Raw genomic sequence first — 13,226 nt, forward strand, 5'->3', positions numbered from 1 at the left:
CTGAGTCAGTAAATGTGAATGTAGAAATTGATGTAAAACAAGTCGAAAAGCATTGCAAATTTTAAACTAAGTTACAAGTATTACCAAGGTTTCTCAAACCTTTCCTTTTTCGATGATTGAAATTGCGCTCCTTTCGGTTTGTATAATCAGACTCATCCAACAGAGATGGCGAAAGAGGATCATTCAATATTACGCTAGGAGAATTTGATTCGTCAATGGTGTAGAATGAATGAACACTTTGTGTTGATAAACTTGAATATTTTTCTAATTCAAAAAAATAAATTAATTAACAAATAAATAAATAAAACGGATTAACAATAAGTTGAGGAGAAAATAATTATAAAATTTTTTAACAATTCAAATAAATAATTAAATTTTCTAATTTGTTTGTATCTTTTTTGTGTTTTCATCTTTGCACAAAATAAATTCATCCCACCCTTCTTCATCAATCATGGATCTATCACCATTTCTTTCTTGAGGCTTTTCCTGTTCTTGACAGATGATGAAAATTCTGATGAATGAAGAAGCATCCAATCATTTTCAAATTGCAACTCGATTTTTGGCAGTCATTGTTTCGTTTGCAAAAAACATATAAATGCAAATTATGTGATTATTTATGTAATCATATTTGTTTGAACAAAAATTTCTGTTTCACAATAATTTCTATAAATTTTGTCAATGAATACAGAAAAGTGATGACTCCAACCATTAGCATCTATGCCTTTTTTATATCAACTATTAGCTTTTAAAACGATTGAAAACAATTAAACGTTTGAAAGAGAATTATTGAACAAATATCAATGAATTTTCTTAATATTCTGCACCCCGAAAAAAGTTATGACTTCATAAATAATCACCCAATTAGTATCAAAAAAATTGACAATCCACTTTTGAATTCTGGTTGTTGCGGATATTGATGAAAAAATAACTCATCTCCATTATTTTTCAAGATTTGCTTTACGCAATTCAGTTTTCCAATTGTCTCATTAAAACCTTAATTTTCCATTTGTTAAAACACCTAAAAAGAGTTCAATACATAATTAACTATTTGTTTAAAGTTTGTTAAATAAAAATGAAAATTTCAAAACTATTTCAAAAATTAGTTAATAATATAATATTTTTGTAAAAAAATTTGTTCAAAATTCATCAAATCATTATCTTCAATTCATTATTTAGCAACATGTTTTAATTAAAAACTAAAACAATCAATTAAAAAATTCTTCACCTATTGAAAGGATTTGACTAAAAATAATTGACAATAATTAAAATCATTAAGTGAAAAATAGTATTAATTTTAATTTGCATCATGACAAATTTAAAAATTATTTCTTATAATGGATAAATATTTTGAAATCAACTTGATTTAATGAAGAAATATTTATCAACCGAAATTTTCTAATATTTTTCTAAAATAATATGAAATTTTTGATAAGAATATATATCTAGATTTTATACACAGCCTGTTGGAAATAATTTATTTTTGTTATTTTCTTCCATCGATTAACAAGTTTTTTTAAAAACAATTATTGATTTCTTTATTCATTATTTAATTAATTATGTTTTTCTAAATAAATAATTTAAACACTTCGAAAATTTAATAATTGGGATTCATTGTTAAAATTTTTTGATAAAAATTAAAAGTTATAATTGTTTATGTTAATATAAGAAACAAAAATATGTTTCTAAAATTTAATAGTATTTTGAAAAAATGTTGTATTGCATGATTATTTATGCATTATTAAAAACACAGTATTAATCATCTTTCTTTTTTTCATTAATAAATTGTTTAACTTGAATGATTCAAAAAAAAAAAAGATAATTTTATCGAAATTTTGATTGAAAGTTTTTAATAATTTTTAATTAAAAAATATGGAGAAATGGGAGAATAAGAGTTAAATGAAAAAGAAGATGAGAATGATGAAGGTGATGAAGCAGAAGAAATAATACAAGATGATATAAACGAGTTTTCATATATTATTTAAAACTTTTTGCAACAAAACCGATCATTTCATGTTAATCATTTTCTGAATCATTTTTATTCATGCAGAAACCATTTAAATATTCTTCATTTGATACAGTTTCGCTTTCGTCACTTTTGCTCTCGTTTTTGGATGACTCTATGTTTTCATATTCTGAACGATTGAAATTTGACACCATAATGATATTGTTGTGAATATCTTCTTTTGTTGCATTTGATTGATACACTTCATCTTTCATGATGCTATTTCTTTTCAATTTTATCATAGGAACACAATTGTCCTGTATTTTTTGCAGTTCATTTGACACATAGTTCAATGCTTCAAAAAAACAGTCATTTGTTAAAGAATAACAGTCTTGTTAAGGTGATCGTTCAGTTTGAGTTGGAGATGAAGGATCTGAAACATCTTTTTTATGATGTTCTGCTGAATTTGTATTTAATTGTTCTTTGAACGGTCACTTTGGAACAGTGTTTGAATTTGCATAGGAAATATTTTCTTCTTCATCTTTGTGACTGAAACTCGTTTTAATTGACGATGAAGATGATGGAAATTAAGATGATGTTTTGAAAGTTAAAAATTGATAGGTGAACAGGCAAATAATGAATTCTCTGAAAATGAAGATGATTGTTGAGATTCTTTTAATTGATTTGGCTATGTATTTGTTGATGAGATCAAAATTGCTTTTTCCACTTTTTTAATAATATTGGATTGTTATTTTTGTTCCATTTGTAAAAAATTAAGTTATATAAATTGTTTGAGAAAATGAAATTCTGAGAAAAAAAATTGTAATTTGAATCAGAAAGAAGATACTGGTCGGTGAAAACAAAACGCAAGCTGTTTTAATATTTGTCTGAAGATTTGATGAAATAAATAATCCATTGACCATTGAAACACAAGAAACGATTTGAACAAAAAAAAACTACATCAATGATTATTCACATGGTGGAAAATTAGAACTTTCAAGCTGTTTTTGCACAATGCACAAAAAAATTGCTTCGTTCATAACATTATATAACTTAATCAAATTTTGAAATAGATTTCATTTTCATATCCGTAAACATGCATTATTGAAATTAAAGCATGAAGTATTCCAACATTTCACAAATGCAAAAAAAATGGACCCACAATTGTTGTGTTTATTGATATTAAAAAGTTAATCGATAATGCATAATTTTTCATTGAAAATGCCTGAAGTGAAATATTTTGTCCCATTTCAATTAATAATTTAAAAAAATGAATAGATCACAATGTTATTTATTCAAAAGTTGTGGTTTTTTTTTTTTTTTTTTTTTTTTTTAAGAACAAATATTAATAAATATTGGGGCGAAATTTTTTCATTTATGAAAAAAGACAACGATTAGTTCTAAAACTTTTTCTCATGTCGAATAATTGTAATTCTGACATTCCCATGTCAAAAAAATATAGAAAAATTCCAGAATTGAGATAAACATTTGTTAGAGAAAAATGGAACAAAATTCAGAAACCAAAAAGTTTCGTCCCATATTTTGAAAAAAAATTAGAAAAATTCTTTGGTTAATCAACATTTCTTTGAAAGAAGAAAATGAAAGGGAAAATCAATAGTAAATGGCTTTCAACTAAATATTGAGAATTTTAATAGAAAAAACACGACTGAATTGAAAAAATTAAAAAAAAAGACCTTATTGTTTATTTTTTTGACTTTTCATAAAGAATTGTCAGATTGAATATTTAAAGATCAAGAAACAGGAAATAAATAATATAGGTTATAAAGCACACTCATTTTAACAAAAGATCTTTATTTAAAGCCAGATAAAAGCTTGGATCAGAAGATCAACTGAAATGAAAGAACAAATATTTGAACATTTTTATCCCTAAATAAAGATAAGTGAAATAAAAAAATAATCGAATAATTGTTAAACAGATTAAGCAAGAAAATTATCATTCAACAAACAAATTCATAAAACAACAAGAACAGTTAATGCACCTTGATAAATGTATTAACATATAAATGAAATGAAACACTTTTATTCATCCAGACTCTGAGTCAGAGGCGAAGGCAATGCATAAGAGTGTTTTAATGATGACCTGAAAGAAGCAGATGTGAAAGAGGAAGGAGAAGTGACCAAAGCCAAAGATTGTGATTTCCTATGTGACGCACTCGTATTTCGCTTTTCTCCTTCTCTTCCCGAAAGAAATGGGAATTGGGTTGAAGAAGCAGAAGAGGCAGATGTGGCTGAAGATGAGTGAGAAGACGAAAAAGGTGAAAGAGATGAAGATGATGATGAGGAAGAAGAAGAAGATGATGATAATGATTGGTTAAATGAAGTGTTTCGTGGAGAAGGAATAGCTCTTGAAGTGTTTTGAGGAGATGTTGGTGGAGTGAAAAGAAAAGTTGAAGGCAAATTATGTCTGGCTGTTGATTGAGCAGAAGAAATATTGGAAGATGAGGAGAAAGAGGAGGAAGAAGAAAAAGAGGAGGAAGAAGAGGAAGAGGAAGCAGAAGTGGAAGACGATTGCTGGTTTGTGTCACGAGAGAAATAAAGTGACGAAGAAGAAGATGAAACAGAAGAACGCCTGCTGCTCATTGGAGAAGAAGGAGGAGAGGCAAACACATTCGAAAAGATGGGTGAAACAGAAGAAGCAGAAACAGAATAAGTCAACGGCGAAGGAGAAGTAAACAATGAAGACGATGAGGAGAAGGAAGAAGAAGAAGAAGAAGAAGAAGAAGAAGAAGTGGAAGAAGATGATGATGAAGCAAAAGAAGGAGATAACGGAGTCTTTTGCAAAGAAAGAGAAGGAGAGCGAAGAGAAGAAGAAGAAGAAGAAACGTTGACAGAAGGAAGAGAAGAAAGCGGGAGAGAAGGAACAGATATTTTTCGTGTGGTGTTTTGCAGGTTGGATGAAAGTGTTGGCTCTTCAAATGTGTCAGAAGAAGAAAAAGATGATGATGAAGATGACGATGAAGGAGAAAGAGGAGGAGAGAACTGAAATGACGAGGAAGAAGGGAAAGAAAATGAAAGTGAACGTGAAGATGCGACATAACTGCCTCTTCGAGAAGCAGTCGCAGATGTGTTCTGAATGTTATTGTTTGAAGAAGGTGAAGAAGAAGCAGAAGATGGAGACAAAAAAGGAGAAGGAAGAGCAACAAAGCCAGAAGAAGCAGACAAAATTGGGGTAGCAGAAAGAGGAATAGTTTGTGAATAAGGAGAATTCGAAGATGAAGACGAAGACGAAGACGAAGAAGAATTTGATGATGATGATGATGAATGGGAAGGAAGATTAAACACAGTGAAGTCAGTTGATGTCTTTGAGTGTTGATGAGAAGAAGATGTTTTGTCAGCGAAAGTGGAAGCTCGAGGTGAATTATGCTTTTGCTTTTGGTTTAAAGAAGAATTGAAATTGGAAGAAGATGATGAAGAGGAGGAGGAAGAAGAAGAAAAAGATGGAGAAGAAGAGGAAATGGAAGAAGCATTAGAAAGAGCAGTCAATGCAGTGAGTGGTTGAAGTGCTCGCTCATTGAATGAAGAAGACTGTTTATGTGTGGAAGATGAAGAAGAAGGCGCAAAATTAGAATACGCTTCATTTACTTCTAACGAAGAAGAAGAAGATGATGATGATGATGACACATAATTAAAAGCATAATCTTGGTTTTGCTCAGGAGAAGCAGAAGAAGAATAAGCAAGGGGAGGAAGAGAAGCAGAAGAAGGGAATCTGTTGTGATGATTTGCCAGTGAATGATTATTGTTTGCAAAAGAAGAAGAAGAAGAAGAAGAAGAAGAAGAAGAAGAAGATGATGATGATGATGATGAAATATTCTGATGCGTTGAAGGTGAAATGTGAGATGAAGAGGAGGAGGATGAAGAAAAAGAACTAAGTTGATTATCAGAAGAAGAAGAAGAGGAGGAGGATGAGGAAGAAGAAGGTGAAGATGAAGTTGATAAGAGAGGAGCAATAGAAATTGTGCGTTTGTGTGAATGATTTGAAGCATAAGTGTTGCATAAAGAAGATGTTGTGTCTTGATGAGAAGAGGAAAGAAGCAGAGAAGAATGAGGAAGAGAAGAAGACAAAACGTAATTTGGTTGATAGATTGGATTATTAAATGCTGAAGAAGGAGAAGTCGAAGATGAAGGCAAAAATGAAACGCGAGGCGAGAAAGAAGAAGAAGAAGAAGGAAACATATTGGATGAAGTTGGAGAAGAAGGAGCAAACGAAGAAGAAGAGGGAGAATAAGAAGAAGAAGCAGGAAAAGCAAATCCTGAAGCGTTTTTCAAACCAGGTGAACCAAAAAACGGCTGCATTGATTTTGAGACTTGATCATTCAGAGAAAGTCTTCTCAATTCGTCTGCATCACACAACGAGCAGACATCTCCTCCGAAGCAGTTCAATGAAGAGTCCTCTCCATCGATGAATGAGTCTTCCTCATATTCATCTGCATATTCATCGGAGTCTCTGTTTTTGCTCCTCTTGCTGTTGTCGCTTCCGCCTTTCTCTTCGTTGCATTCGTTGTAGAAATTGCTGTTGGCTGAAGAAGAATCTTCACTCAAATATCTTCGCTCTGTTTTCTTCTTGTTGTTCTTTTGATTTTTTTGGTTTGTCTTCCTTTTGCCTCTCTTTTCCTTCAATGAAGCTCCTTCGCCTTTTGAGCCATTTTCTTTCTTTCTCCTCTCTTTCTCTTCTTCTTCCTCAAAGAAATCATCGAATTCAACTTCATCAGCATCGAAGTTGATGATTTCTTCAATACCATCTTCATCTTCCTCTTCCTCTTCTTCCTCACCTTTCCTGTTATATTTCCTATTCTCTCTTCTGCCTTTCCTCCTTCTGCAGTCATAGCTCTTAATGTTCCTCTTGTTCCTTTCGTTTTCTCTTCTTTCTCTTCTTCTTCTTCTCGACCGGCTTCTGCTGCTCTGCACAATCTCCTGCATCTCCCTCTGCCTTCTGCTGAGCATTCTTCCTCTCTCTTGCTCTTTCCCTTCTGACAATCCAGAAACATTTGCATTTGACGTCGATTGCTTGTTCAATGACAGCTTCAGATGGCTGCTTTGGCGAAGGTGGGAACGAGGCGTTTCTAAAGCATTCAGTGTTATCTCAGAAGAGGAAGAAGAGGAGGAAGATGAGGAGGAGGAAGAGGAAGAGGAAGAGGATGAAGAAGATGATGAAGCAAAAGATGAGAATGATGATGAAGATGCATTGAAAGGCAATAAACAAGGAGGAACTTTTGTGTTTTGTTCGGAACTGAAGAGAGGAATATCTTCAATTGAGTCAAGATTATCTATATTGATTGGTATGATATAAGAAATGATGAGTTTTAAAAAAAAAATGAAAATGAAAAAATCAAAAATGAACCGAAGTTGTGAGTAATGAACAAATAACGATCTTTTCAAAGAAAAGATCAAACAAAAAATTAAAGATTGAAAATAGTACAAAAAATAAGTGATAAAACAAAGTCAAATTAAAAAAATGATCATTCAATGCAATTCAAAGCATACCCAATGCCTCCTTTCCAACTGAGTTTGCCAGAAGCCTCATTAAATAGGTGTAATCAGGATTGGAAGTAAAACCCAGCCCTTTCACATAATTCATCCCAGAACAGAATGAAACAGGCAAATCCTTACAAAGCTCTTCAACAGATGTGTTTAGCTTCATATTTCCAATGATTTTGTACTTTTCTTCAGCAGTTCGCGTTTTAACTCCCTGCCAAGGTAGTATGCCCCTTCCAAGATAAACTAATAAATAAAATAATGATTCTAAATCATCTTTTCTGCTCATTTCGATTCCCAGATGTGCACTAATTGGAGCATATCGTGGAGTTCCCGTTAAATCCTTTCCTGTACGAAATCCAATGTGAACTCCCGTACGTGGATCAACAAATCGTTTTGATAATCCAAAATCAATCATGAATATTGTATTTTCCTCCTTTTCAGTTCCAAGAAGATAATTTTCAGGCTTAATATCTCGATGAATAAAGTTTCTCCTGTGAAAAAACTGCAATCTTTGAAGCAATTGTATTCCTATTAAGCAAACAGTCCTTATTGGTAAGCGTCTTCAAAATGGCAAAACGATGTCAGGAGAAAAATGTTAAAAGCCAAAATGCATATGCATTGAAAAAAAAATATTTCAAAACCTTTGATGTCTCTGGAATAAATGCTCTAAATTTTCTTTCAAAAGATCCATGACAAGTGCGTTATACTTTCCTTGTTCACCAAAATAATACAATTTCGGAAATCCAACTCCATCTTTCATATGTGACAAAATTCGAGCTTCATATTCGAGCATTCGAATTGAAGATTTCTTTTTCTCCAGTTTCACTGCGACATCAATCCCTGTTTCAACATCCTTTGCTTTTACAACCCATCCAAAACTTCCCTTTCCAAGAATGCGATCGTTAGAAAGCTCAAAACGATTCGCTATCGAGCGAAAGGTCTCAGACATAAAACAATTAAAATGAAAAGTCTATAATCAAAGCGCCAGTTGCTGAATGAATGGAAAAATTGCAAAAGATAGAAACAGGGAAATTGCTGTTTTGATTATGGGATTGTTGAACAAACAAATCGAACACAAAATTCCGATAAAGTCATCACCACTAATTACAATTGCGCATTACATTCCATGTCTGTATTAAGTGCTGTATAGTGAAATTGTAAATGTGTATTAAAAAGAATGAATTTGGAAAACATTAAAAATCGATATGATATCATTAAAAAGAAAGACAAACAAAACGTTACATCCCTTGAAATTTTTAATAAAATAAAAAATAAATATAAATAAAAATTAATAAAAGACGCAAAGCACATGTATGATTCATAATTTACTCAGAATTAAAAGGAAAAATGAATAAAAAAATATTATTTTTTTAAATTAAATTTTGTAAAGTTATTTTGGGGACTTAATTGGAGATGTTGGGGCAGAAGATGAACTTGTATGACTGGAAGGTCTTGTTCTCTGAGGAGAAGAGGAAGCAGAAACAGAAGAGGAAGAGGAAGAAGAGGAAGAAGAGATATTTGGAGAACGAAGAGCTTGTTTCGCTAATGGATTGCTATAAGAAGAAGATAAACCGAAAGAATGAGAAGAGGAAGAAGAGGAAGAAGAAGAAGAAATAGAAGAATTTTGTGTTTGTTGTTTGACAATCAGCCGCTTTGGTTTTGGAGAAGAAGGACGAAGAAGGCCACGAGGAGATTGTTTCATTGGCTTTTCTGTTGCTTTGCTGCGAGAAAGAGAAGAGGAGGAGGAAGAGGAGGAGGAAGAAGAAGAAGACAATGATTGAGTGTTTAGCTTGTTGATGGAGATGCGAGGGACAGAAGGAGAAGGAATAATAAGATTTTGAGAGGAAAGAGCAGAAGGAAGAGAATGATGAGGGACTGTGAATGAATTAGCATGTCTGAGGAGACGATGAGGATGAGAAGAAGAAGAGGAGGAGGAAGAGGAGGAGGAGGGAGAAGAAGAAGAAGAAGAAGGTGTCGTTGTTGTTGTTGAATTGGAAGAAGATGAAGAGGAAGAAGAAGAAGAAGAGAAGGAGGAAGAAGAAGAGGAAGAAGAAGAAGAAGGACGAGAAGAAACCTTCGCTTTTGGATGAGGAGATAATCCAGATGATTGAGAAGAAGAAGAAGAAGAAGATAAAGTTGGAGGAGGAGAAGATTGCAAAGGAGGAACAGAAGAAGAAGAAGAAGAAGTAACTTGAGTGTTAGATGATTGAGAAGAAGAAGCTAATTTAGCAGTTGGCTGTTGAATTCTTTGAGAAGACTGCTGAGAAGAGGAAGAAGAGGAAGAAGAAGGAGAAGAGAAAGCAGCATTTATTGAGAAAGAAGAAGAGGAAGAAGAGGAAGAGGAAGAGGAGTTTGACGAACGAAGAACTAAACAAGGAGCAGATGAACGTCTTATCAGCATCTTTCCCAAAGCAGGTGGCTTAGTCTTTGATTTTGGTATGACTGGAATGGAAGAAGAGGAAGAAGAAGAAGAGGAAGAAGAAGAAGGAGAGGAGGAAGAAGAAGAAGAGGAAGAAGAAGAGGAGGAAGAAGAAGAGGAGGAAGAAGAAGAAGGAGAGGAAGAAGAAGGAGAGGAAGAAGAAGGAGAGGAAGAAGAAGAAGAAGTTTGTTGTTGTTGTTGTTCAGATGAAACAACAGCTGGTAGCTGCAATGCCTGTGCATTTTGAGCCATCGAAAGGAAAGAGGCAGGAAAAGTGGAAGAAGAAGATGAGGAGGAGGAGGAGGAAGAGGGAGAAGAAGAAGAAGGAAAAGAAGAGAAAGAAGGAGCAGAAATAGAAGAGAGAGGAGGAGAAAGAGTAGGAGAAGAAGCTAAAGAAGGAGATGTTTGCTGATTGGAAGAGCGAGAAATGGGAGGAGGAGAAGAGGCAGGTTTGATGATTGGACGGGATTTGCGGGTGGCGCTGTTAAGAGAAGAGGAAGAAGAAGAAGTAGAAGAAGAGGAGGAAGAGAAGGAGGAAGAGGAAGAGGAAGAAGATGTATGAGAAGAGGGCCTTTGAAGAGATTTTGGAATTGCCAGTAGAGATGAGGATGATGATGTTGTTGAAGATGTTGAAGAAGTCACAGAAGAAGATGAGGATGAAGAGGAGGTAGAGGAAGATGATGAAGAAGGAGGAGGAGAAGTATTAATCGAAGAAGAAGGCAGAGAATACTGCGAAGACGAAGAAGAAGTTGAATTCGATCTCGAAAATGCCTTTTTATTGTCTTGTCTGTTTTGTACGTTTCCTTTCTCTCCTCTTCCATCTCTTCCATCTTTCCCATTTTCCTCGTTTGTTCCTTCGCTTTCATCACTTTCGCTGTCTAAATCAACATCTTCTTCATTCAACAGCATCAGTTCGTCTTCTTCTTGCTCGTCTTCGCTGAAGTGGAAGTCTAATTCATTGTCTGGGAAGAGAGAAGAGACAGGAAGAGAAGCATTCAGAATGGATGGTTTTGTGGATGAAGAGTCGGTTGATGAGGAAGAAGAGGAAGAAGAGGAAGAAGAGGAAGAAGAGGAAGAAGAGGAAGAAGAGGAAGAAGATGTTAATGAATTTGCCATAGAAGATGTTTTTGGAGGAGAAGAAGGTGAATATTGTGATGAATGCTTAGCAATTTCGTTCTTCATCAGATCAGCAATATCAGCTGCAAGTGAATGGAGGAGGTGAAGAGAAGAATAAGTGGAGAGAGAAGAAAGAGAAGAGAAAGAAGAAGAGGAAGACAAAGTTGGTTGGCCAAGCGAAGGAGAAGTTGAAGGGGAAGAAGAAGAAGAAGAATTTGATGAAAGAAGAGGAGAAGAAGAAAATGATGATGATGATGAAATATTTGAACAAGAACTGGAAATGTCGTTTTTGATCTTCAGAATCATCCTCAAAACTTGATAATTCTGCAAAATTTGGTTTCTTTGCTTCTTCTTCACCATCAGCAGCGCCTTCTTCCTTCTTATTTCATCTCTCCTTCTCTTCCTCTCTCTTCTTTCTTCTGAACTATCTCGATTTCCTTCTCTCTTCTCTCTTTCCTTTTCTTTTTCTCTTTCTCTTTCCTTCTCCTTCTCCTTCTCTCTCTCTCTCTCTCTCCTCCAATCAGCCACACTTGTCACTCCATCTCCCTTAAAAAATGACTCAAAAAGAGCATCTTCTTTCTTCTTCATCATCTTCTTCTTCGTCTCTTCGCTCTCTTTCCTCTTCCTCCTCTTCGATGGAGATATCATCATTTGCTGATTGCGAAGCGTGTGTTGATACAAAAGCAACAGCCATTCAACAACTGGAAGAGAAATCACTGGGACAAATGTGTTGGATGAAAAGGAAGAGGAAGAGGAGGAAGAGGAAGAAGATGATGATGATATTGGTCGAACAGATAATAAAGAAGCAGAAGAAGACGACGAAGAAGAATTAGAAGAATTAGAAGGAGATGAGCCATTAGAAGGCTGGAATGAAATGCAGGCAGAGAGAAGCAGTCTCAAAGAAGGGAAAGACAAAGAAGGTGGCTTCATTGGTGGCTCAAGATCAAAATATGAACCATAAGGCGAGGAAGAAGAAGAGGAAGAGGAAGATGGAGAAGTCGAAGAAGAAGGCGAAAGACTGCCAGAGCCAGTTGTGTTGAATGAGCCAAAAGCAGATGGAGAGAAAGACGAGGAAAGCGAAGCAAAAGACGAAAGGGGATTCTGAAATGGGGTGTTTGCAGGCGCAAAAGGAGAAGTCATCGACTGAGAAGAAGAGGAAGAAGAAGAGCCCATAGAAAGAGAGACTCCGGTGGGAGAGAGGCAGTTATAGTTGTATGAGCTGCCAGAAAAGGGAGAAAATGAAAAAGACGAAATTCCGGCTGACATCAGGTTTGATGCAGAAGTCGAAGAACGTCCCATGTTTTGCCTCAGAAACGTGAGGCAAGGAAGAGATCTGAATCTCGAGTTGCCTTCTCCTCGGTGCAGAATACTCCGACTCAACGCGGTTCCACTTTTGGCTTTGGACGCTGGCGTTTTAAGCTTCCTCTTTTCCTGTGGGCTTGAAGAATTGGCATATGAAGTTGGAGTTATAAGAGAAACCCGAACAGGAGTTTTTGGAATTGGCGGAGTTGGAAGAACTTGTAAAGCACGATTGAAATGAGTATTACGAAGAACAAGCTCTTCTTCATATAATTGAGGAGTCAACGTTGTTGGACTAATCAAAGACTCATGAGCAAAGAGTTGTCTTTCAAAAGAAGTTCTCATTCTGGCACGACGTGTAAATGATACAACCTCAATTGCAAATTGAGCGGGCCAATGAAATTTTCTCATCAAATAGGCTGCTGCAACGAATAGACAGCGAGAGCGCCCTTGAACGGAATGAATCAAAACTGAACCTCCTTCTTCGCTTGCTTCTTCAATAAATTCATAAAGGCTGTTAACGTTATGTCCATCTTGATCAAAAAATAAGGCGGAATCTTTGTCAACAAGGTAATATGTTAAATATTGAATGCCAATAGAAGTGAAGCGATTCGAATACTCGCTTCCAACACAATTCACCACATGAGTTATCCTGTTTGAGGTCAGAAACTTATATTCAAAGATCATATAAAAATTAAAAAATAAAATAAAATTTCAAACCTCTTCGCTTTGCGCTGCTTCAATCATTCCAATCATGATGTTCTCGGTCAACCTATTCACAACAGGTAACTCAGGATTATTTTCATCAAAAGAGAACATTTTTGTATCTATAAATGAGCTGCAGTATTAAAAAATATTTCTGTCTTAAAATTTTCGGAAAACTGACAGAAAAAATAAATAAATTTTCTATTGAAAAAACAAAATTTTATATAAAGGGTTTTAAGGAAATAAAAT

General features: G+C 34.6%; 2 protein-coding genes across 2 annotated transcripts; both read right to left on the bottom strand.

The window, feature by feature from the left end:
• Nucleotides 1-3,297: 3,297 nt before the first annotated feature.
• MONOS_10327 (putative serine/threonine protein kinase) lies at nt 3,298-8,480 on the bottom strand. Its single transcript, XM_067862769.1, has 3 exons — nt 8,080-8,480; nt 7,445-7,998; nt 3,298-7,227 (listed from the first exon to the last, which is right to left on the bottom strand). The coding sequence occupies exons 1-3, from the start codon at nt 8,385-8,387 to the stop codon at nt 3,983-3,985; spliced, it is 4,107 nt and encodes a 1,368-aa protein (XP_067721442.1). The 5' UTR covers nt 8,388-8,480; the 3' UTR covers nt 3,298-3,982.
• Nucleotides 8,481-8,589: 109 nt separating this feature from the next.
• Nucleotides 8,590-13,202, bottom strand: MONOS_10328 (putative Dual specificity phosphatase, catalytic domain). The gene is made up of 3 exons (XM_067862770.1): nt 12,993-13,202; nt 10,071-12,941; nt 8,590-9,863 (listed from the first exon to the last, which is right to left on the bottom strand). Exons 1-3 carry the CDS (start codon nt 13,089-13,091, stop codon nt 8,829-8,831), a joined length of 4,005 nt encoding a protein of 1,334 aa, XP_067721443.1. The 5' UTR covers nt 13,092-13,202; the 3' UTR covers nt 8,590-8,828.
• Nucleotides 13,203-13,226: the final 24 nt, after the last annotated feature.

This window comes from Monocercomonoides exilis (genome assembly GCF_001643675.1).
Source record: "Monocercomonoides exilis strain PA203 chromosome Unknown scaffold47-789622, whole genome shotgun sequence".
NCBI classification, from domain to species: Eukaryota; Preaxostyla; order Oxymonadida; family Polymastigidae; genus Monocercomonoides; species Monocercomonoides exilis.